Source organism: Sorex araneus, chromosome X (genome assembly GCF_027595985.1).
Source record: "Sorex araneus isolate mSorAra2 chromosome X, mSorAra2.pri, whole genome shotgun sequence".
Lineage (NCBI taxonomy): Eukaryota > Metazoa > Chordata > Mammalia > Eulipotyphla > Soricidae > Sorex > Sorex araneus.
The window spans coordinates 287,117,591-287,143,284 of record NC_073313.1 but is presented as its reverse complement, the minus strand read 5'-3'; the positions used below and the strand labels follow the sequence as shown (position 1 = coordinate 287,143,284).

The 25,694-nt window shown below is 48.6% G+C and overlaps 1 protein-coding gene across 8 annotated transcripts in view; it reads left to right on the top strand.

The window, feature by feature from the left end:
• The window catches only part of AFF3 (ALF transcription elongation factor 3), a 602,210-nt gene that overhangs the window by 543,507 nt on the left and 33,009 nt on the right, over positions 1–25,694 (top strand). For all 8 annotated transcript variants that reach the window (XM_055122984.1, XM_055122987.1, XM_055122986.1 and 5 more), the window contains 5 exons: positions 6,476–6,662; positions 13,583–14,533; positions 16,776–16,900; positions 22,090–22,291; positions 23,959–24,080. In XM_055122984.1, coding sequence (XP_054978959.1) covers positions 6,476–6,662; positions 13,583–14,533; positions 16,776–16,900; positions 22,090–22,291; positions 23,959–24,080 — 1,587 coding nt within the window. The remainder of the gene's footprint in view (positions 1–6,475; positions 6,663–13,582; positions 14,534–16,775; positions 16,901–22,089; positions 22,292–23,958; positions 24,081–25,694) is intronic.

Below are 25,694 nucleotides of genomic sequence, written 5' to 3'. Positions count from 1 at the left end.
TGACCAGGATCTACAGGTGAACTCAGGAGGTGACTGTAGATGTTTAGTTGAGGTCAGGCCATGCAGGGCTTCCACCGCCATATTTAATAGGAGAATCTTTCCAAAATACATTGTGGTACAAACAGAAAAATTACAGTGAACCAATAATCCTCATGGTTTTGTGTTATATCTTTGTTTTTGTTGTGGGAGGTAGAAGCCAATTTCAGAAACAGTAAACCTTCTGTAACCATTTTCCATTTATAGAATGTGGCTATAGTTCAAGATCAGTGAATATCAGTAAGATGCTGTCCATACAGGAATTCGACTGCCAGGCACTGATTGCAACTTGGAAATCGATCTTTTGCTGAGTTCATATAGAGGGCTTGAAAAAGAAGGAGCTGGAGCTATTTCTTAACATCACTGTTCTATTAATTCCAACCAAGGAAGTGCCCTGGGTGGCAGACTTTGAGCACAGCACAGTTCCCCCAGATATTGTCTGTTCAGTTGAAGGCTTTCGGGCACCTTGTATACTCCCCTGGCCCTGTGTCCTCCTGAGGGGCAGAACAGCCTTGACTCTGAAATCCAGGATTTTTCATTTAGGTTCCAGATCTTTTCTCTTACCCTCTATTTCCAGACTTACCCTGTGCCAATTCAGAAGGAAATGTATTACTGCAGCCAAAGACAGGGGCACATGTGCATCATTTGGGGTAAAGCTGGATTCTCCAAAGGTGTCTTTGCTGGCTATAAAACCAGCAAAACATTTCCTGACATCAAAAAGACAGAAAGTAAACCCACCCGCCAAGAGGCTACTGTGCTTACCTGATAGCAGAGAATATTTAGAGTTTGTTTAAAGAAATATTCTCTGAGAGGAAGAAGTGTTGAAATTGGAAATATAAGGAACACATCCAACATTTTTATTGGAAATGATAAGTTGTCATTCTCTGAAAACCCTGTAATTGACTTTATATTTTCATTCATCAATCACTTATGAACACACCAGGAACTCTGTTAAGTTTGATGACATAAAAGACTTTTATTCCATAATCTTAGCAATGTTTTCTCATCTAAACACTCAGTGGAACCATGTTCCTGAAATAATGTAGAGATAGAGTCTGAACTCTGCTAAAAATTGTCCAGGGATATCACTGTGTCAACCAGTTCATTTTGTCATTTCAGGGAAGAAGTTAACTTTTTTAAGTTAATTCCTTAAATCCCTTTGGTATGGTAACATGACACCACTTTGGCACACTAAAACCCTCTGTTTGCAATTTTATTAGTTTTATTTATTGTTTCTGTTTATTTGGAGGGGCACACCTGAAAGTACTCAGGGTTTATGCCTGGCTCTGCACTCAGGGATCACTCCTGGCGGGATTTAGGAGACCATATGGGGAGCCAGGGATCTAACCTTGATAGGCCACATGCAAGGCAAATGCCCCACCCACTGTACTATCTCTCCAGCCCCTGTTTGCACTCTAAGCATGTGAGGCCTTCTTCCAAGGGTATCTCTCAGATGCCTCCTTTCATGTTAGGGATCCATGTGCTCAGAACATCCACCTGGATGAACTGAGCTGCCCCTTTCTTTTTTTTTTTTTTCCTTGTTGGTGACTGTGTTTTATTTATTTATTTTTTTTAATTTTATTAGTTCACCATGTGGAAAGTTACAAAGCTTTCAGGTTTAAGTCTCAGTTATACAATGCTTAAACACCCGTCCCTTCACCAATGCACATATTCCACCACCAAGAATCATAATATACCTCCCCCCTTCCCCCCACCTCCCCAGCCCCCCACCCCGCATGTGTAACTGGTAAATTTCACTTTACTTTCACTTTACTTTGATTACAATCAATATTTCAATAAAAAAATTTCACTATTATTGATTTGGAGTTTTTCCCCCCTAAAGTCGATCTGCTGAAAAGAAAGCATTTGGTAATTTGTTTTCCATTGCTGAGAATGAAGAGATATGAGGTCCGGAGGCCGCACTAGCAGCAGCATAGTTTTGGATTTCTGTATTTTAGTAACTAATTCTAGTGAAATGTCTGCCAGGAATCACAACATTGTAAGCTTGTACCTTTCAGCTACTTTATATTCCACATATGAGTGCGATCTTTCTATGTCTGTCTCTTTCTTTCTGACTCATTTCACTCAGCATGATACTTTCCATGTTGATCCACTTATATGCAAATTTCATGACTTCATGTTTTCTGACAGCTACATAGTATTCCATTGTGTAAATATACCAGAGTTTCTTTAGCCAATCATCTGTTTTCGGGCACTCTGGTTTTTTCCATATTGTGGCTATTGTGAACAGAGCGGCAATGAACATGGAAATGCAGATGTCATCTCTACTATACCTTTTTGCCTCTCCGGGATATATTCCCAGGAGTGGTATTGCTGGGTCAAATGGGAGCTCAATTTCTAACTTTTTGAGAATCGTCCATATTGTTTTCCAAAAGGGCTGAACCAGTCAGCATTCCCACCAGCAGTGAAGGAGAGTCCCTTTCTCCCCATATCCTCGCCAACACCGGTTGCTTTTGTTTTTGGGGATGTGGGCCAGTCTCTGTGGTGTGAGATGATATCTCATTGTTGTTTTGATCTGCATCTCCCTGATGATTAGTGATGTTGAACACTTTCTCATGTGCCTCTTAGCCATTCGGATTTCTTCTTTGGAAAAGTTTCTGTTCAATTCATCAGCCCATTTTTTTGATCGGGTTGGCAGTTTTCTTCTTGTGGAGTTCAACCAGTGCATTGTATATCCTTGTTATCAACCCTTTATCGGATGGGTACTGCATAAATATCCTTTCCCATTCTGTAGATTGTCTTTGTATTTTGGTCACTGTTTCTTTTGAGTTGCAGAAGCTTCTTAGTTTGCGATAGTCCCATCTATTTATTTTTGTTTTCACTAGCTTGGCCAGTGGCGTGTCAGCTTTGAAGATACCTTTGGCTTCAATGTCGTGGAGGGTTTTGCCGACCTTATCTTCAATGTACCTTAGGGATTCTGGTCTGATGTTGAGGTCTTTAATCCATTTTGATCTGATTTTTGTACATGGTGATAGATGGAGGTCTAAGCCCATTTTTTTTGCATGTAGCCGTCCAGTTTTGCCAGCACAATTTGTTAAACATGCTTTCCTTGCTCCACTTCACATTTCTTGCTCCCTTATCAAAGATTAGATGGTCATATATTTGGGGGTGTATGTCAGAGTATTCAACCCTGTTCCATTGGTCTGTTGCTCTGCCTTTGTTCCAGTACCATGCTGTTTTAATGACTACCGCTTTGTAGTAGTGTTGGAAGTTGGGGAGGTTGATTCCTCCCATTTTCTTTTTCCCAAGGATTGCTTTAGCTATTCGTGGGGGCTTGTTCCATATGAATTTCAGTAGCGCTTTGAGCTGCCCCTTTCATCCCTGGGGTCTTTGGTGGCTATCATCACCAGCTTCTGGAGGCTACTGTCCCCAGAGACCGCACCTGCTTGCACTCCAGTCCAGGGGGCTGGCATCATGTTGAATCCTCAGCTGGCAGCCAGCCTTGAGAACTCACACAAAGACAATTCACTGCAGCAGAGTCATGGAGCTCTTGCAGGCAGGCTGGTCCCCATCCTCCACTTGAGAATTTCTGGAGTCATTTTCTCTGGGCAAACCACTGAAACAAGATGCATTCAGTCCTGGCCCAGAGGCGTCCTGACCTGCAGAGTCTGCACTAGCAAAGCATGAAGAATTTTCTAAAATCCTTGTCTTTCTCGGCGATTTTAAAAGCAAATACTAGTTAGACCCGTAAAACTGTCACTCGAGGTGAAGGTCCTGACTTGGGAAAGGGGAACATAAAGCTGGAGGCTTAACTGCAAATCAAAATTGAAGTAGAGACTCATCTCTCCCGGCTAGCATGGCCTGTCATTCTGCCAGTCACAGAACATGGGCTACATGCTAACTAAATGGGCTTTGCCCCAGAAAGTTAAGGAACTTTTATTTGAAGGAGAGTGGCTCTATGGCATGGGCCCTTCCTGCGCTGCTGCTTCTGCAGCTTCACCTGCTCTAATCCAAGTGGGAAGAGGATCTGCTGCCTGGTGGGCAAAGCTTCACCCATCACCAAAATCCCATCCCAATGCACTTGACTCATCGTACTGCAAATGTCAACCTAGATTATGGCATGTGGGGCTGGAGTAATAGCACAGTGGGAGGGCGTTTGCCTTGCACACAGCCAACCCGGGTTCAATCCCCAGTATCCTATATGGTCTCCCAAGCACCACCAGGAGTAATTCCTGAGTGCAGGGTCAGGAGTAACCTCTGGGCATCTCTGGGTGTGACCCCCGAACAGGAGACAGACGTTGCATGTGTTTAGGGGCTGAGGGCTTTTTATGTGGCTTTATCCCCATTGAGTGGCAGACCTACTAACCGACAATTCATGTGAATTCCTAATGATCTCGTATTTGAGCAGAAAATGCCTTTCCTCCATGAATAATTGCCATCTTGACTCAGCCAACAGGAAGATGGATTTTAGTTCCTAAGGAAGGAAAAGTCCTCCGGCCTATAGGTCCCTTTAACTCTTCCCACCTCTCTCTGAGGAGCCGGGCTCCACACTTAAAACCTGATGGGAACAGTAGGGGAGAAACCACCTCAGCTCCCCCAGGCCTGTGCAGGTAGCGGCCTAGCTGCTGAGGTGAGGTGTCAGGGCAGCTATGGACTGTGCCACTATGAGAACGACCACTCAGGAGAGAGCTGCTCGCACCCTTCCCCTCCAACCTCACGGTCCAGAGCAGCTCTCCCTTCCAGAAGCGTCTTGCCAGATAGCTTCTTGTCGCTCTTCTAGAAGAAGCAAGGCTCCAAGAGCATTAATTCCTCTCCAGCCTACTACCCTTACCCCAGGCAAGGACATATGAGGCTCTGTCTTAGGCAAAGCATGTTGAAAAAATATTTAAAAGGTGAGCATAAAAGGTTCTTTAAAAGGTTCTTATTCAAACCATTTGCACTTCAACCCTGGTGGCTGTGCCAGCACTAACCTTCCCAGCTCAGTGCTCTGGGAGCAAGTGGCCACAACTGAAGGGGCAACAGACACTTGTTGACCTGACATTGAGAAGTGATGCTTACAGTAATTCAGTGTTGAAAGTAGAAAAAGGGAAGTGCCTGATACCTTTCATTATCTGTGTTGCAAACCATAAGGCCCAAAAGGAGAGAAAAAGAGGAAGGGCAGGGAAGAGAGAGAGAGAGAGAGAAAGACAGAGACAGAGAGAGAGAGAGGGAAAGTGCCTGCCACAGTGGCAGGCAGGTGAAGGGAGGGAGCTTTTTTTTAAGTAAGTGCAGGAAAAAAAAACAGTGTTCCTTGGGGACCTGAGCCATACTGTAGCGGGTAGGGCACTTGCCTTGCATGCTGCCAACCCAGTTCAATCCCTGCCATCCATATGGATCTCAGGCACCACCAGGAGTGATCCCTGAGTGCAGAGCTAGCAGTAATCCCTGAACACCACCAGGTGTGACACCCTCCCCCCCCAAAAAACAGGTGACCCCTGGCTGGCAGTAAGGCACTTGCCTTGAATTCTGCCGATCTGATCCAACTTGAATACCCAGTGCTCCCTAGCATTCCCAAACATTCCCCCATTAGGGGTTACCCCTGAGCACTGAGCAAAATAACTCCTGAGCACTGCTGTGTCCAGTGACCCCACTCTGCTTCTCCCCACTCCAAAAAGAAAAAAAAGAAAGAAAATTCTGATTTCACATTTGATCCCAAAAGAACATGATCATGTGTGTTTCAATAAAATTAGTAAAGGAGCTGAAGATGTGGAATATTGTATAAGTAATGGAAGTTCCTTTTAGTTCAGACACTGGGTGGTTATAAACTCTTTGAATTTTTGTGGCAAATTAATTACTACTAGAAAGCACTGGTTTTTTTTATTGTCTATAGCATCTTTAATGAATTTTTGGCAAATTTCAAAATGTAATATGAGGATTGAGTATTAATTGGACCTTCCACTAACCTCTGCCCCCAGGTAGAGTTTTAAATTCTGTAGTGAATAAAACCACAACAGGTGTGACTCTCCAGTTGTTCACAGACAGCTCATGTGTGGGGCCTCACTTGGGGTGCAGAGGGCTGGGAATCGGTCTGTGACTCCGCCAAACCCACTGATCTTCGGAACCTTCCAGAAGGCTATGAAGGCACCATGTGAAACACTGTGCCCTTCCTCCCATAGGCCTTCCTCAGTAAGATAAAGCAGAGTATTAAGCATAGCTTATTCTTTCTAAAGTTCCTGAAGAATTGCTGGATTCCCTTGCAATTTTGGTAGGAATTTTGAACAGCTGCCAAATAGAGAGAGTTGTCCCGAAGTTAGGCCAGCCCCGTCAGCCCAGCACACAGCCCACTTGGGCCTTCTCGGGCGTGGCCTTTAGATGGTCACTCCCGGACCCTTAGGACCCTGCGCCGAACAGAGCGCCAGAGTTCAGGTGACAGGTCTTGGTATGTGCTCCCGGCACCTCACTTGCCTTCCTTCTCTCTCCTTCCCGCCTCTCTGTGCAGCGCCGTGGGCCCGCAGGCCACGTGTCAAGCCTCTGTGCCTTCCAGCCAGCGCAGCTCCAGCGGCAGCAGCTCCAGCGGCAGCAGCTCTTCCAGCGACTCGGAGAGCAGCTCCGGGTCCGACTCGGAGACAGAGAGCAGCTCTAGCGAGAGCGAGGGCAGCAAGCCGCCCCACTACTCCAGCCCTGAGGTGAGACACTCCCTCCGCCCCTACCCCAGCCTGAGGTGAGACCCTCCCTCCTGCCCCCCTACTCCAGCCTGAGGTAAGACCCTCCCTCTGCCTTCTACCCCAGCCTGAGGTGAGACCTTCCCTCTGCCCCCTACTCCAGCCTGAGGTGAGACCCTCCCTCCCTCCTCCCCTACTCCAACCTGAGGTGAGACCCTCCCTCTGCCCCCTACTTCAGCCTGAGGTGAGACCCTCCCTCCCTCCACCCCTACTCCAGCCTGAGGTGAGACCCTCCCTCCCATCCCCCCTACTCCAGCCTGAGGTGAAATCCTCCCTCTCGCCCCCTACCCCACCCATGAGGTGAGACCCTCCTCCCTCTGGCTTCCACAACCTCAAGCCACCACCTTGGCAACATGTCTGGCCACATTCTGTTGTCGTCTCTGTAGTGGGGCTCCTCACGCCGCTGCTAAGGATGGATTTCCTTGGAAATGCAGGCGCTCGAGGCCAAGCAGTTCAGGGATACATTGGCTGACCCCGGCTTGGTTCCCAGCACCACAGGCATGCAACGCATGTGGCCCTGGGCCCTACGCGCCACATTCTCAGGCCTTTGCACTGAACCCCTTGGCTGCTGGACCAAAAGTTAGCAGAGTAGCCCCAGGCTCTGAGCACCGTGGGGGGAGACACCAGCCCCCAGCCAAGTAAATAGAGAAACTGAAGTCGGTGGGCCCCCACAGAAGGCTTGTGTGAGGCAGAGAGTAAAGAAACAAGCTCTTTCTCCCAAGCCACCTCTGCCACCCCAGGACCAGCGGGAAGGCCAGGACTGATAAAATCTGCCATGACCCTTGTATGGCATGGGCCTGGGCATGGCCAGCCTCACCAGGTGGCCGTCAAGCCACACCTGACCTTCTTGGCTTCTTGGCACGGGGGCTAATCCCCACCACCCAATTTCTTGGGGAGACTTATACTTAGGCTGGAATGAGGATTGCTTTTTGCAGGAAAGGGAAGCCAATCCTAGGCCTTCCCCAGGCCTCACAGGTCTTTGTCCTTCTTGAAGGAAGAATATCACGAGTAGACCAACAGTGAGGTCTAAACAGATTTTATTTAGAGGCTTTGAGGAAGGGGACGAGGGAGAGAAAGGGAGAGAGAAGAATGTGCACAAGAGAGAACGTGGGCTCCTCCAAAGACAGAGATAGCCCCAGTACATAAAGATGGGAGATGCAGGCAACACAAGTGCCCGGGCACCACAGATGCTCGGCCACATGGACGAAAGCAGCACAAGGGCTCGGGCAGCATATGCATGCACTTCCTTTGTTAAGGTGGCTTTTATAGATTTTTTCCCAAGCTGCCCCACGTGGGGCTTCTAGCTAGGTGAGAGTCCTTGGGGTGGTTGCCAGAGGGGTACAGCTGGGAGTGGTTGATGAACTTTGAACTTCCTTCCTTGGCCTTTGTTCCTGCTTGAGCATCTCAGAGAGGGGCCTGACCTCCTGGGCTCTTGTAGTCTTGAGGCTTTAGTTTTATTATTGACTAGGAATTCCATTGCCTTGGGGGCCCTTCCCTGTCTACCTGCCTCCATCAAAACGTCATTGTCCAGAATTTTCTATCTTGACCCCCAGAAGTTTCTGTGAGGCAAAACTTCCCTCCCTGGAAATAACCTCTGGATCAGACATCCCAAAGGGGTGGCCCAGGTACCAACCAGACAGGCAGCTGATGGCTGGGACATGTGGCTACCAGACAGACAGGAACTTGAGGGGTGAGACAGACTGGATGCCTACCTCTGAGTTTGTCACAGTTCAGAGGAACAAGGGCTCTCAACATTAATAAAACACCCCTCACTGTTTTTACTTTGTGAAAAGAGAAAAAAAATTAGCATCAACCTTCCATTAATAATGAAACCTTTTATAATTCTGATGAGTATCTGTGGAAAAGATTTAGTTGTCTCATATAAAAATGTTATAACTTACCAATAAAAACCATTGCAATTTCTGCTTTAAAGGAGAAAATTAAATAGTAATTCAGACATGAGGACTCTTGGGAGAGGGCTGAGAATAAACTTTTCAAATCTGTGGATCAGAACATGTTCACTTCGATTTGTAAGGAAAGAATAAAATAAAGCTGGGGGTGGCGGCAGAGAGATAGTCCAGCATGTCGGGCACTTATCCTGCACACAGTTCACCCAGGTTCTACCCCCCAACATCCCAGATAATAACCTTGAACCCACCAGGAGTAAACTCTGAGTGCAGAGCCAGGAATTGCCCTGAGTATAATCAATGTGACCCAAAAACAAACACAAAAATTCATTAATGTGGGTCTGCGATGATAGTCTGGCAGGGAGGGTGCTTGCCTTGTACGCAGCCAACCTGGTTCGATCCCCGGCATCCCATATGGCCCCTTGAGCCCCGCCAGGAGTGATTCCTGAATGCAGAGCCAGGAGTAACCCCTGAGCACCAGCAGGTGTGTCCCCAAAACCAAACAAACAAAAAAAGAGAAGGAATCAAATACAAAACTTCCTCATAAGTTCACAAAAGTTTGGCATCAACCTGGTTTGTAGGATTTAATTTTTTGTCAAGAGATCTCACCCACTAGTGCTCAGGGGAACATTGAGGTGCCAGCTTTCACACTCCACCCAGCCATCTTACAAGCACCCTAGGGGTAATTTTTTACCTTCATCCCTGTGGTGAAGTGCTAAAGTGGTAACTTCAGCACCCAAATTTCCAAATAAGTTCTTGAAACCATCCCTGTCTGCACCCGGGGCAGTGGGGGTGAGACAGGCCGCTGGTCCCGCTGGAGAGCGTGCACCTGAAGCCATCAGCTCTGGCCTCTGCTCTTAGCGTCCCCTAGTCCCTCCCTCCAGGGTCCTTTCCAGAGCACGGGGGGCGGGGGGAGGGGCAGAAGGGGGGATGCAGGGAAGTCTTCCTACCCCCACCAGCCTCATTTCCCCTTCAGCACTTCTCTGCTCTGTAGTGAGAACTCTGTTCCTCTTAAAATTGGCTTAAAATTCTCTTCTTACCATGGGACTCACTCCTGCCCCCTTCTGTCTCTTTTTTCTGTATCCCCATGTAAAAAAAAAAAAACGTTTTTACAACATTAAGGCACTAAAACCATGGGCTTATGTAACCCTGACTCTTCCCCAAAGAGGTTCCCATTTTCCACAGAACTGACATTCTAGCAAGAATTATTTGGGAAAAAAAGAAGACTTACGATAAAGTAGAAATGTGAAATGTGCTTCTTCAAGTCTGGCTTGATGGTATAATTCATTGAATATTTAGAAATAACAAAGTAAGAATACTTAGAAATAACAATATTAAGAAATAACAGGGTTTGGGTATGGTTGCCCTGGCAGCAGGTGGGTGTCTGTGAAAACTCCTGCTGACTCCCCCCTACCACCACCAGCAGGATGAGAAGGGCACTCACCTTACATGCAGCTAACCTGGGTTCAGTCCCGATACCACAGAGCCAGGAGTAGCAGTAAGCCTGAGTATGGCCAGATGCGACCACCTTCCCATGCCCTCCACACACATGGAAGGGAGGGAGGGAGAGAGGGAGGGAGGGGGGAGGAAGGGAAGGAGGGAAGGAGGGAGGGAGGGAGGGAGGGAGGGAGGGAGGGAGGGAGAGGAGGGAGGGAGGGAAGAGAGAAGGAAAAGAAAACTTCCACATAGCCAGGCTCTCCTCTGAAAGGCCTTTAGATCTTCTTGTGGTGACATGTGTGTCCTAATGCCCTGAAGGGAAGTGCAGTTATCAAGTTATAAAGTGGTTTCTTTCTAAATGTCCCAGAGGTAACCAGCAAGAGTCCAGCTAGGTGAGAGAAGGAAGCTCTCTTTCTTTCTTCCTGCACTCTCAGAAACCTCTAATAAAGGAGAGGGAACAGCCTGAAGGTTTCAGTGGCCTGAGCCTGGGAGAGTTCTCTGTTCCTTGCCCCTGGGGATGCAGAAATACCATTGAAGCATCACCTCACAGCTACCTCTCCCTGCTGGGAAAGGCTACACTGGCAGAACAGAAGTAAGATTTCATTTTGTATTTTGTTTCAAGATTGAAAGATCCTCTTCATTGAGTTGTGGGGTGAGACTCATAGCGATGGCACGTAGCTTTATCCTGTGCAAGGCCTCTGGTTTGCTCTGGCTGGCCCGGTCTCCTTGGGGAGCATCTGGGCTGTTTCCTGGCACCTCTGGCCATGAGGTTCTCAGTTGCACACACCTCACCTTCCCCGGAGCAGGCAGCACCGTGTGCATGCCCCACACTTGCCTACCTGCAACATCACCATGGGAGATTTTTAAGGCGTTCCTTAGCATAGTCCCAGGTCCCACCTCTTTCCCCCGCTAACTGGGCTCAACTCAGTTTGGTTCGAACTATCTTCAACGTGGTGATGATTGGAAATTGCTCAATTATCTCAGCTGTTCCAGGACCAGCACCAAATCCGCCAGCTCTCAGAAGAGTCAGTGTGAACGTTAGTTCCATCACCGTGTGGCCTAAGGGTTACATTCTTGCATGCTTGTTGTTGGCCTGATTGTTTCCATCTGAGTTTCGCCTCCTTTCCTGGTGGCTCATCAGCCACACAGGAAGAAAGAGCACTTCCGTGTTGCCCTCACACCCATAGCAGTATCTAGAGCGGCAACAGTAATAAGTGAACAGTCTACACGCCGTGAGGAATAATAGTCTTGCCACATCCTTGAGGTGTGCCTATTTCTTCAGTCCAGAGCATCATCCAGTCCTAAATTTTGCTTATGTACATTCTAGTTTCCCTGGAGCATTTCCCATATTTATCTGACCAAAGGAAACTTTTCTTTATGCAATCTTTGAAGTAAAAGCTCATCATGGGAAATGTCATGTTAGCTAGTTGCTCTAGTTCATGAAAATGAGCAGCACTGTAACACTGACTTCCTACCCACTCCGCGGCTCTTTCGCTGAGTACCCTCTGCACGGTGTGTGGCCAGGAGCTCTGGAGGCTGCAGGAGGAGCAGGAGCTCAAATACATGCGGGAAGATTAGTCAGTGGGGAGAGCTGTGACAGAAAAATGTAAAGCAGCAAGTGAGTAGACAAACATGGCAGTAATGCCCGTCGAAAAGCAGGAAGAACCACAGCCAGCACTGGCCAGGCACAGGGGCCCAGCCCCACTATCCACTCTTCCCCTGCCACATAACGCTCTGCTATTTGACCTGCCCTGACCATAGCTGCCTCATCCCTCTGCCTCATTTGTTGCTGTGAAGAAGAAAGGAGACAATTAGAGTGATTACTCTTGCTTGTTGCTTTGTTAGGGAAAGTTCTTTTGCTGGCAAACTGCCTCCCTTACTGTTACAGATTCAGCAAGGGGTGGGGACCCGCAGCACCCTGCCTGATTGAAGCATTTAGCTTTATAGAAGACGCAGGATGTTCACAGATGTAACAGACCATCAAAGCACTGTGCAGGGCCAGGGGAAGGACAGAGGTTAAGTTTCTTGCATTCTTTGCAACTCGCCAGGCTTTGGTCCTCAGCACTGTGTGTTCTTCTGTGAGCATAGAGCCAGGAGAGCTCTGAGTACCAGCTGTGGCCTGTCCCCCAAAAATACAAAATACAGTTGAAGATAATGGAGAACATCAGTTGTTGTTTAGAACAGGTGGAAGCGCCTGTGGTCTGGGTCAGGTCCACAGCAGGACAGCCTGTTTGCTTCTCAGGAGCTGCCGGGGCCTGTCTCCCTGTACTTTGTGATCGGGAAATGATGTTACTAATCTAAATGTTCCTTGGCAGAACAAAGTTCCTGGCCCTGGTGTAGCGTCAATGGTCTTCTCCAAAAGTCCCATCCAATTCTCTCATTTTATTTATTTATTTTTTATTATTTCAAATCTTACGTTCATCTTTTATTATTATTATTATTATTGAATCACCGTGAGCTACAGTTACAAAGCTTTCATGTTGGAGTTTCAGTCATACAACGGTCAAACACCCATTCCTCCAATAGTGCACATTCTCCACCAGTGGACACAGGGTCGGGCCACGGTGCACAGCCTATCCTGCCTCACGGCTGAGGCACGCGGTCCCCTAAGCTGTGCCCTGTGACATTCTGGCACACTCCTGCCTGTAGCTCACGTGGCAACAGAAGGACCACAGGATGGGAAAGGCAAAGTGAGCAGTTAGAGATGCTTGCTGTGTTAATTCCACCTGCAATCCGCCTGCCACACCCTGTTTCCCTGGACTCTGCCTCCCACTGCGTCCCCTCTCCAGAGCCCCCTGCACTGTGTCTCACAAGGAAAAGGGGGAAAGTGCTCTGTCACTCAGGGCCTCCCATCTGTTCTCCCGCTGACTTTGTAAAGCTTTGTCTTGCTGCTTTTGTTTGGGGCCACTCATGGCTAGTGCGCTGTGGCCGTGCCTGCCCAAGCCCTGTGCACTGCTGGCCCTTCCTGCAGTTTCCTGATGTGGAACCTCGAGCTCATGCAGGAGCCTTTGTACAATGATCATTTCGAGTGGCACTTTAAGGAGTGGGGAGAGCGCCCACCCGCTGGCCATTGCCCTTTGTGTGTTTCTAGCCCTAGAGTGAGTCAGGATCAATGCAGCCCTTTTTTGTTTTGTTTGTTTTAATTTAATCACCGTGAGCTACAGTTTCAAAGCCTCAATCTTTGAGTTTCAGTTATACAATGATGAAACCCCATCCCTTCACCATACACATTTCCCACCACCAATGTCACCAGTATCCCTCCAGCCACCCCAGCCCCTGCCTCTGTGGCAGACATCTCCCTCTTACTCTCTCTACTTCGGGGCATCGCGGTTCGCAATACAGATACCGGAAGGCCATTACGTTTAACTGAGCATGTATGTCGTGTTTCTTATTGTGAATTTTTGGCTTTGGGAGGCCCCGCCTGACTGTGCACTCGGGTTCTTCCTCCCGATGGCACCGCAGGGCTGGGACCCGGGGATGCTGGGGCCAGCGAGGGGCAGTGTCATCTCAAAGTGTCCTGTCGCCTCGCTCTGCTTTCAGGCTGAACCGGCGTCGTCCAACAAATGGCAGCTGGACAAGTGGCTGAACAAAGTGACCCCGCACAAACCGCCAGCGCCGGTTCCCGGGGACTCGCTGCCCGACGGCGCGCCCTTCTACGCGAAGGAGCCCGAGTGCACGCCACTGCCCGACGCTGCGGCCGCCAAGGGCCCCTGCAGGGACGAGCAACGGCCGCGGACGGCCAGCAAGGCGCCGGGCAGCAAGGCGGGGAGGCAGAAGTCGCCGCCCGCCGCCCTGGCAGTGGCCGTGGCCGTGGCGCCCGCCGAGAGCGCGCCCGCCCCCGCACGCAGGCCGCTGCCCAAGAAGCCCCCAAGGCGCGCCGAGCGTGCGGGGCCCGGCGACGGTCCCCCCTGCGCCCCCTGTGCACGGCCCGACGAGCCCGACGAGCCCCCCCGGGCGCGGCCGGGCGCGGGCAGCGGCCGCAGCGGCCACCGCAAGGAGCCTCGACCCGCCGGGGCGGGCGACAAGCGGCGCACGCGGGGCCTGGGCCGGAGCGTGCCCAAGTCCAGGGAGTTCATCGAGACCGAGTCGTCGTCGTCGTCCTCCTCCTCCTCATCCGACTCAGATGCCGAGTCGGAGAGGGACGAGTGTCCGCTGGCCAAGGCGCCCGCGCCTGACGCGCGGCCCAGGGAGGCGGCCCCGCGCGCGCCCGTCGGCTCCATCAGCGCCAGGTCGGCGGGCGACGCGGCCGAGCTCGAGGAGCAGTTCTACACGCTCGTGCCCTTCGGCCGCAACGAGCTGCTGTCCCCGCTCAAGGACAGCGACGAAGGCCGCGCCCTCTGGGTCAAGATCGACCTGAGCCTGCTGGCTAGGGTCCCCGAGCCTGGCCTCCCGGCCCCCCGCGCGCCCAAGGACGCGGACTGCGCGCCCCCCAGCCACCCAGCAGACCCGCCGCCCGACAAGGCGCTGCCCAAGTCCAAAAGGAAACGCAAGGTACGGCTGGGCGGGGCACCAGGGTGCTGGGCAGCTAGCCAGCCGGCCAGGCCACGCCCACTGTGGCTGTTCCAGGGACCGCCCAGGGCCCACAGCGGCCGGGGCTCAGGGGACCACATGGGGTGCTGGGGACGGAACCCAGTCCTTGCCTCCCTCTGTGCTCTCTCCCCAGCTTTGATAGTTGTATGTCACGTTGCTGTTGTTGCAGATGTACTTGTCAGTCCTTAGAAGTGACCGCAGGGGCCAGATCTGCCGGAAGGCTTCTTGAAGGCCCTAATAAAGAAGCATCCCTTCCACTACCCTCTCTGGGCATTCAGGGATCACTCTGACTTTTTGCTCCATCTGAAGGAAGGTGGCAGGGATCAAACCTGGATGCCCTGTGTGCCAGGCAGGCACCCTCCCTGCTGTGTTAGGGCTCTTGCCCTGTCACTTCTTGGCTATCCAGCATTCATGGGTCTTTACTCCAACTTTGTCCGGCCAGATTCTGTTGTCCTTGGTGCGCATTAATGCAGGTCATCCTTCCAGAATGATTCCCATGGAAGGTCAAAGGGAGTGAAGCCCCAGCTCACCGACCTCATGCTCCGTGAGCAGGGCTGAAGGAAGGCCATTCACTGAGAGGGACACAGGGCGGGCCTGGGAAGCAGAAAGGTCTTGCTGTACTTCCCAGACCCTCTCTGATGGGAGTTGTGCCCATTCCCCACCCCCACCCTCCATGCTGGCTGGTAGCCAGTGGACAGAAGCCAGTACAGCCCTCGGGTGTCCCTGTGATCTGCAAACACGGTAAGGAAACTGCAACCACTTAGGGAGCACAGAGAGACTGTAAAGAAGGGAGGTGGTTTCCACCCTTTGGGCATTGGTTTTTTTCCCCTGTATTTCTTTATGTCCTGCACATGAGTGAGATCACTCTGTCCCTCTCCCTCTGACTCCTTCAGACAGTTTAACTCAGCAGTGCCAACAGCATACTCTTAACCCATTTTCCTCTACACACTCTGCCCTCCTCATCACTTGTGCTCAATTTTTGTTAGACTGAGAGAAACTGTTGACTATCTCAGGATTGATGAATAGGCTGATGAAAAGACTGGTGAAAAATCAGACAAATAATAAATTCATAGATATAGAAATTGGTTAAATATATAGCCAGTCACATAGCTGTAGAGACACACATGTAGAGATTTACAGGAAGATGTAATTATTATGATGTCCTGTATTTATATACTTTTGTTATTCATGGCCTTTAAGTTTTAACTTATGAACATTCATTTATGCTCAGCCTGACACCAGAGCTTGTGATTCTAGTGAGTCATCATTAAACCCACTTCCAAGGAAGTGAAAGAACGCTTTTGTAGCACTCTTGACTCAGCGTCTGGGGTGCGAAGGCCCCTGTGCTGGATGCTAGTGATGGAGCAGCAGAGACCTGGGTCCCCAGAGTGCAAAGTCTCACCTGGCAGGAGCTGTCATTGGGGCCACGGTTCCACTAAGAGCATCTGGAACTAAAGAGAAAAGGTTAGAGTCTTCCTCTCTTTAGGGTCAGTGCTGATCTCATGAAAAACTGCCAAGAGCCCTGGCTATAAACATGTCCCGTTTCTCTCTCCAGAAGTGGCACCTTGTGTGCACATCTGCATCACAGCCTTATGCATCTCTAAACTTAAGTTCACTCATGGAGGCCAGAATCAAAAACACCATTTTATAAATAGGTACTTGGAGGATTCCAAGGTGTTCTGAGATGGCAATTGTTAATGAGAATTAAGAAATAATGGGAATCTCAAAACCAGGGCTTGGGATTCCTAAATTATGAATTTCCAAAGAAAGTTCCAAGTTCATGACAGCCCTTGGTACATCAACCCCAGAACTTGTAGCCATTCCGCTTGATTCTGACACCAAGAAACGCAGCGGGAGAGATGCTGGCACTGCTGAGTGGAGCTGGAAGAGGCCTCTCGGGAGGGCCAAATTGAAGGTCTGTTCTCGCAGAACAGTTTTCATTATCACAGTGTCCTTGCCCCATCTTGGTACTGAGGTCCCACTTTTCCTCCCAATTACGGGTCCCTCGTTGTGCTGTGCTCACAAATCTCATCCTTGTTGGAGAGGCTGCCAGGACCTAGGCAGGCAGGGTAAGTGCTGTGGCCACATTACTGAGTTGCTCTCCAGAGAGCGCTGACACCTCTGGTCTGCGCAAGTTGCTGGCAGGAACTCCTAAGTGCTCCTTGATATCCAAGCTGACTGGTTTTCACTTCTTTCCATGTAGTGTGACAACGAAGATGACTATAGGGAGGCCAAGAAGGCCCAAGGAGAGAAGGAGGGTGCTTCACGGCTGACCACCTCTGCCAGTAACAGCTTGTCTGCCAACCACTGCTCCATAAACATCAACAGGTATGTGTTTCCAGCAGGGCCTGGTGCACTGGAATGGGTCCTTGGCCACATAGACCAGGTGTAGGAAGACGGAAAGCCGCTGGCCTGCCCACTTAGTTACAACTACTGGTCCATGGACAGGCATGAGCACAGGTGCTGGGCCACGCATAAAGGGCTAAAGAACCTCACACTGGAGGGGGGTCTTGCTCCGAAGGCCGCTGCCATGCTGGCAGTCAGGGGGTCTCTCAAGGAGTTGTCTGGGGGGCACTTCTGCTGATACTTGGCCCTCTGGGGTGCTGAGACCCTCCAGGGCCACACTGGTGTGACGGGGTCAGAACAGGCCTTGCATGCACCCTGATCCCTGTGCTGCCTCCCTGCCCCAACCTGGACCTACAAACTGCCTTCTGGTTTTCAACTTAAGGCAAGTCCTTGTGGCTAGACCCTTGCCTCATGTCTGGCAGCATGTAACTACTGATGAACAATCTGGCTCTAACTATGTGGAGTGACTTGTATGTGGGTTGTTTCCCTGGCTTTGGGTTCCACATTCATGGATGTAGCATGTCAATTCTCCAAGTAGAACTTGCAAATACAACCCAGCCCCATGTCAGCTCCCCTGTTCTTCCAAGGGGTTCGAAGGTCAGTGTTATTTCTTTGCAACCAAGACCATTTTGTAATTTCACACTGTCAAACACTCTCAATGATAGACCTTGTCCTCTGAAAACTTAATAGCTGGGCTCTCAAAACATTACTATAATAACCAATAAATCCATGGGAAACATTAAATGTATTCTCCAAATGAAAAAGTATAAAAGGGTGGAATCCCACTTAAAAACTCTCAAAACATGTGCTGTTCCACAGAATGTGTGTGTGCAAGGTTAAACAGCCACTCAGCCACTACTCGAACAGGGTTCCAGCTGCACCCACGTGCACTGCATCTGTCTGTGACAAATGGCTCTCAGGGCAAGGCAAGGTTCTGGATATTTATTAGAAAGGAGAAGCTCATCATCAGTCATAGACGTGCTTTCCTTTTAGAAATACCACTTTTCCTCTGCTCAGAAACCACTTTCCTGCAGCAAAACTCCTCACTCTCCTGCACTATATACGTAGGATTTTTAAGGGCAGATTAATGTTTCAGCACAGCACATAAAAATGCAAACTGAAAGGTTAGGAAAAGATGTAAAGCTGTACTAAAACTCAAAGCATGAGAGCACATGCACAGCCCCCTGTGCATTAGTCACCTTGAGGAGGGGACCACAAGGGCAGCCAGAGGCCTGTGTGGAGGGAGAGGGCCCTAGTCCACATGCTCTGCACGGTGAATGGCATTTTCACAAGGTCAGGCGGGGTCAACGGGGACCCTGGGGTTCCGGATGATTCTTAAATGTCTGGTAGAGATGCTTTATCGGACCTTCAAGAAACCTTCCAGCAGATCTGGCAACTGCGGTAGTTTCTAAGGAGTGACAAATGTGTCTGCAGCAGCAGTGATGTGACATAAAACTACCAGAGCCAGAAAGATGGAACAGAGGGAGGCGCTTGCCGTGAGTGTGACCGACCTGGGTTCGGTCCCCATCCCAAATGGCCCTGACTGATGCAGGTTTGGACTCCGACATCCCAGAATGGTCCCCTGAGCTTCACCAAAAGTGATCCCTGAGCACCACCAAGTGCTTCCCAAAAACCAAAAATCATACAAATAAAACAGTGATTTTTGCTGATGACATCATTGTCAGTCCTGCCAGTGCCAGCGCCAGGGCACCACTTCTCACCTCATGTGCAGGAACTGCTCCATTTCACTGAGATGTTAATGCAAGATGTGATGTTTTCCTTGCAAATACATAGGCCTCAGGATAGAAACAATTCCACTAGTATCTTTATCTGACAGAACCATTCGGCTCCAAGTGTTTGTTTCAGTTTAGTAATGGCGCTGTGGGTGCTTTAGCTTGCTTCCTTGGAACTACAGGCTCCTCGCGCCCAGAACGGTGGTTACTGCTGTCAGGTCATCAGTGTAATAAGATACAAGGTGATGCCCATCTCGGACTGACCCTAAGACAGCCCCTTTGCTCAACTTGACATTATATACTTAGAATGCTGAAGAAGAAGTAACCATATAGCCACCACAATGTTTTATGTAATAACTTAGTTTTTCATAAACAGAGGTTCCCAAAGGTATTTGACCACCCCACTATTAAAGGAAAAAATCACTAAGCATCTCCCCTTTAAATCTTCTTTAAAGGGCCAAAGAGACAGTTCAGTGGATAGAGCATTTGCCTTGCATGTAGCCAACCCGGGTTCATCCCTGGCATCCTAAGAACTGCCAGGAGTGATTCCTGAGTACAGAGCCAGGTGTAAGCCCTGATCATCACTGGGTATGGCCCCAAAACAAAACAAAACAAAACAAAAATCTTCTTCAGTGAAACCAACAGAACACACTTCCCAATTGCAGCCAAGGCTACTGCCCAGCCCAGCAGCCCTAGCGACTGACCCTGCCACTTTGGGCAGTACCGCACGAACTTTTATCTTTATCTTTCACCATAAAACACATAGTTACAGAGTTGTTCATAATTGGGTTTGTTATTCAATGTTCCAATACCCATCCTTCGCCAGTGTACATTTCTCACCATCAATGTCCCCAGTTTCCCTCCCGCCACTTCCCTACCCCCAAAAGATTGCCTGTAAGGTCCTTTCCCTCTCCCTCTCTCTCTCCCTCTCTCTCTCCCTCTCTCTTTCCATCTCACCCTCTCTCTCCCTCTCTTTCCATCTCCCTCTCTCTCCCTCTCCCTCTCTCTTTCCATCTCCCTCTCTCTCTCTCCCTCTCTCTCTCTCCCTCCTCCTCTCTCTCTCCCTCTATCTCTCCTTTTGGGCATTATGGCTTGCAGTACATGTACTGAAAGGTTATCTTACGTGTCCCTTTACCTCCTTCAGTACTTAGTTCTTGCCCAGAATTATCTCCAGTAATCATTGTCATAAAGGTTCCTTCTCTATCCTGACTGCCCCTCTACCTCCCCCCTACCCTCCGCCCCCCCACACCCCGCAACTTGTGGCAAGCTTCCAACTGTGGACCAGGGACCAGTTCTTCCAGCCCTTGTTTCTGCTGTCCTTGGATATTAGTCTCAACTGTGGTGTTTTTTAATGTTCCACAACTGAGTGCAATCACTCCATATCTGTAAAATTCTTTAGAGGGGCCAGAGAGATAGCATCTGGGTCACAATGCTTACCTTACAGGCAGTCAACCCAGATTAATTCTGGTCAGACATGGTCCTTCCTCCATACCCCCTCTCCAGCACCACCAGGATATATTCCCATGCACAGAGCCAGGGGTAATCAAGGCACTGCCAGTGTGGCCCCAAAACAAACACATCCCCCCCAAGATAACCTAGGAAGCCAGGAAGATGACTGAAGGGGGAAGCATCTGCCTCCCAGGCACGCCCTGCCTTCACTCCCTGCACTACTTGTCCTTGCCTTCTCTTCCCACATACCATGTTGCCACCAGATATGGCCCAGATGGCCCCTGAGCACAAGAATACCCAGGATTTGCTCCTAGCTAGAGTACTGGACCACACATAGGTCAGCACCAAGCACAGCTGGGAGTACCTTGTATAAAAAAGAAACTTTTATTGTAAATCACTTGGCATGTAAAATAGCTTCTTGCTAAATTTCAGCCAGTTCTGTTCAGATCATTCACACTAGGATCTACAATACCATGTAATGCCATGCCATCTTCATGACATGAGCCACTTTGGATTTACCCAAGACCATTTCCAGAATACATCTTCTTACTTCTAAGCTGTTAAAATACACTGCACTTTTTTAAAAAATAATTTTTTATTGAATTAAAGAACCATGATGTACAAAGTTATTGATAGTTGAGTTTCAGGCATAGACTATCTCGACACCAATCCCGCCAGTGTCAGTGTACCCCAAAGGGTTCCCAGATTCCCTCCCTGCCCACAACCCCATACCCCTTCCTGTCCCCTTGGCAGACACATTACAAAGCTCCAGAGGTTGCAGCTTAGATCTCGTGTTTTCAGGGACATGCTGGGCCCTAGGAGCCAGGAACCAGAAGGTTTATCCTATACACACCTTATGATAGAGATACGAAACAAGGGAACAGATGGTGTCAAGTGACTACAAGCATTTTATTGCAGAACTGAAATTGTGACACAGAGGTTGAAAAGAGGAGGGAAAGGTGGGCTAGCAGGAACACGAGTACAGCGGCAAAACGTCCTGGCACTTTGGTGGTGCTGAAGCAGTTCTGGACAAGAAAACCATAGACATTCACACTCCGGTAGCCTTAGTACCTAAACTACATTTTTTAAGAAAAGAACCATGACTTTCTGATCTTTCCAGAAGCTTGTGTTTAATATTTCTACACTGTGACAATAAGGACATTTTTAAGTGATTTTAATGCCTATTTTCAGTGACAGTCAACACAAGTCATAGCTGTAGGAATAATAAAACATTTATTAAATGGATTTTTAAGTATTAGGTGATCTCAGTCAGCATCCCAAATTAGCAGTGCTTGAGTTTATTCCAAGTTAATGTGTCTTACCCTAATTTTTTTCAGAGAACAGTGTTGCAGAAAGCCCTGACAATATAATGTACATTGCAAAGATTCAAATATGAGATTCCTTCTGTGATGACTGTATTCAGGCATAGACAGTTGTCTTGGAGATAAAATAAGGAAACTGGAAATCAAAAAATATAACTTCCAAATGACAAGTTTGTTATTCAATATGTATTTGGGTCAGTAATAAGTTAGAAACATAATAATTAATAGTTGAAGTTCATGATCTGCAGCTAATTCTGTTAACCTGTACATAACAATTAGAACATGCCCAGGAGTGCTGTATTTCATATGATTGATTCCCATTACTTTCTGCCTTTGCTTATTAGAAAAACAGTAATTCATTTGTTATTATATCTTGAGATGCCCTGCATGAAAAACTTTGGAAGTGAATGTATGTTTTTCTTAGTCATTTAATTCAATGTTAACTCCTAAATTACTGTTCCTCTTGAAAGGCAGAGTCTAGGAACAATGACAAGCTAGCTAGTGTTTGCTATGGTCCTAATGTCATAAAAATTTTTTCCTGGTATAATAATTTCCAATAAATGGTTTACAACCAACAGGCTTTGAATGGGAAGTTTGGGTCATATATAAAACTTTTACTTTCCCTGTCTGAACATGCGACATTCCATTACTGTGTTTCCTCTTGCAGCCTGGCAATACCAATAAACAGAAATGACAAGATGCTGCGCTCACCCATCTCACCCTTGTCTGATGCCTCCAAACACAAATACCCCAGCGAGGACCTGACTTCCTCCTGCAGACCTAACGGCCCAGGGCTCCTCCCTTCTGCCACCACCACCAAGAAGCCCAAGGCCGAGAGCCAGCTCCAGCCTCACAGTGGAGACCTCACGGTGTGTCCATGCTTTGCTTCCCAGTCACAGTAAACACTGGGACTGACAGGGCGGTGAGCTGCTCGGAGGGCCCAAGCATGTGCTTCACTCATTCGTCCCCAGATCCTGTCCTTGGTACTACACGGTCCTCTGAGCACTGCTGGGAGTGACACAAAGAAAGAAAGAAATTGCTCTGAGCAGCATAGCGCACATGGGCTCCAGAGCCCACCCGGAGCTCTCCGTGCTGTTCTGGCAGAGTAGCGTGCCCTGTCAGCTCCGCCCAGGAGCAGCAGGCCAGCCACACTGGGTTCCCCTCCCCCCTCCCGTGACCCTCTCAGGATAATGCAGCATCCTCAGAAAAGGCTGAGAGGTAGGTCCAGCTTCTCTTGCCTCACATCCTGATCACTGTAGGACCTTATCGAGGCCAGTTGCCAAAGTCTGCAGCTACTTCAGCCTCTGTGCTGAGACTTAAACGGGACAGTATTATCTAGCGACCTTATCTTAGCACCCCTGCAAAATTATGCCACTAATACTGCAGATTCCTCCACCTCCAACAGCTGGTAGTTCTGGACTGTATACATTATACTATACTAAAGTTTATACTATATATTGTTATATATAATATATTATGTTAATATATAATAAATTATACATGCTATATATCATACTATATGAATTATACAATATGCTATATACATCCTCTGATAATACATTGTTATTTCCAAATTGCCTCTAGTGAGTTCTCTTATAACAAGAATCTATACATAGAAACTGGCCCATATTCATTTTTTGTTGGATTTGGTATAGGGAGCACCCCAGTGGTGCTCAAGCCTTACTCCAAGCTCTGTGATCAGGGATCACTCCTGGCACTGCTTGAGGATTGACCCCAGGTCAAGCACATGCCAGGCAAGCATCTTACCTGCTACCCTACCATTGCACCCCCACCCCAAAGTTTAAAGAGGCTTTTTATGCCCTCAATTTAGACTCATTCTGTGATCGCCATCTTTAGCACACAGTGAGTGTTCTATAAGTATTTGTACCTCCAGGAAATAGGATTTCTTAAGAAATCTACCAATTAGTAGTCATCCTACTTGAAACACATCTAAAATTATTTCCACCAGCATCCTTTTATTTTTCCAGTATTTGCAGTTAGTAACAATCAGTACTCCTGTGATCTGAGTGTAAAGAGTGTATCTTCTCTTCTGTAAGCAATGATTACAGCTCAGTGGTTCTGAAAGCTAGCTTCCTGGCTCACCTTCACCTGAAAGTTTTTATAAATGCATTTCCCAGACCACACCAGACTACTGAATCATAAACTCTAGAACTGGAGCTCAGTTTTGTGCTTGGATATTTCATAAGTGTGGTGAGTGTGGAGAACCACTCTTGTCAGCTGACTGGGTCTGGTCTGGAGATGAGCTTGGCAGGGTCATGCTAGCTGGGTTCCCATCCATGTCCTCTGTTTCTGTACCTAGGAGCTTAGGACAGACTAAGAATTCCCCCGAAGGCTATTGGTTTGAGAGGAACATTTGGAACATGTAAAATCCCTCCCTTGAGTCTTGGAATGCAGGCCTTCCTCTCCCCTACCCAGTCCCCCTGACTCCAATGCAGAACATGGGGCAGAAGCTGTTCTGGTGAATGATCGCTATGGCCAGGTGCTAACTCTCCCGACTGGTATGTTGTGTTGTTAGAAAGCTGCTCACAGCACTTCTGAGAACATTCTTCACAAGTCACGTCTGCAGGCAGAGCCCTGGTCTCCAGGCCCCAACGGACACAGGGACTGCAAGAGGCAGAAACTCATCTTCGATGACATGTAAGTATGGACTCTGTGTTTCTGGGATGAGGTGCCAGGTAAAATGAGATCTCCACAGGGCTATAGTTCATGAGCCTCTCACAACATACTCTCACCACCATTTTGTGGGTTTTATTTATTTATTTTACTTTATTTAAGCACTGGACTGGAGCGATAGCACAGTGGGTAGGGCATTTGCCTTGCACGTGGCCAATCCAGGTTCAATTCCTCCATCCTTCTCGGAGAGCCCGGCAAGCTACCAAGAGTATCCTGCCCGCACAGCAGAGCCTGTCAAGCTACCCGTGGCATATTCGATGTGCCAAAACCAATAACAACAAGTCTCACAGTGGAGACATTACTGGTGCCTGCTCAAGCAAACTGATGAACAATGGGATGACAGTGCTACAGACAGTGCTACAGTGCTATTTAAGCACTGTGGTTTACAGAGTTATTCATAGTGCAGTTGTTATGGGCTTTTGATGTTCCAGTGATCATCCCACCACCTGAGGGACTCCCTCCAACACCCTCCTTTTCCTGGTCACCCCCAACTTTGCCCCTTAGCAGGCACACAATCATTTATTTTATACGCTTCTTACAACAAAATGGCTGAAAGAATTCTCAGAAATACCTTAGCAAAAGAATATGTGTGCAATTTGTTATATTTCAGCAGAGGGTTGTTGGCCAAGTCTGAGGATTTCCTGAGCCACTTGTCACTTCGTAGAGCCTTCTGCGTTGTTGCTTTGTTTGTTAGTTGGCTTCTCTGTTACTTTCCCACCTATTTTGGTGTGCTCCTGCTGGCACTTCAGCACTGTAGAATTTGGGGGTGCCCATAAACTCCAGGGGCTGTAGAACTGGGACGAGTCTATGGAGATTCTTAGTTTAGCCACTGGCACAGAGGCAGCAGTGGGATTCAGGTGTGGCTCCTGGGACTTGGGCAAGGCAGAGATTCTGAGGGGACCCTGTAGTTTTGCTGGGGGAGACCAGTATGTCCGTGAATATCAGCTGCTTAGCTTACATATCCTATGAGATTTAATGTGGGGTTTTGAAGAGCAGGGCCAGGGGGTGAATCGACGTGTTTGGTGGTGGGATTAAGTGCAGAGGAGGTTTTATCCCTGCTCTAAGGGACCCCAGAGTTCTCAGTGTTCCTGGGGTTTACACTGCTTGGCGTCTGTGCAGAGATGCTTAATGAAGCTGTGGAATCCACCTGTTGGTTGATGCGGCCACAGCGTGGCATGTGGGTGAGGCAGCAAGGGCTTTGTTAGGCAAGGACTCAGCTGACCCGACCACCGCTTCCTCGGGGGACAGCAGCCTTTTCAGGGCAGGGGGGTAGGTGAACATGGCCTCGTGCCAACACAGGACTCAGGGCTGCTATGCCAGAGCTACTGGGGCTCAATTTTGAATGCACTGGAGTTCAGGTGGAAATTTTTATTTGTTTAAGTTGTGTTGGGGTTTTGTTTTTTTAGTTTTGTGAAGCAAGATAGTTTCTATTGAATGAAATTTATTTAGAAAGATGTGAGGGGAGAGAAAGAGAGAACACAGATTCTCCAGAGAGGAAAAGCAAGCAAAGATACATGGAGACAAGGAGTGAGATGTGAGCTCCTCACGGGCTTGAAGAACAAGCTCAGGGCTAGAGCG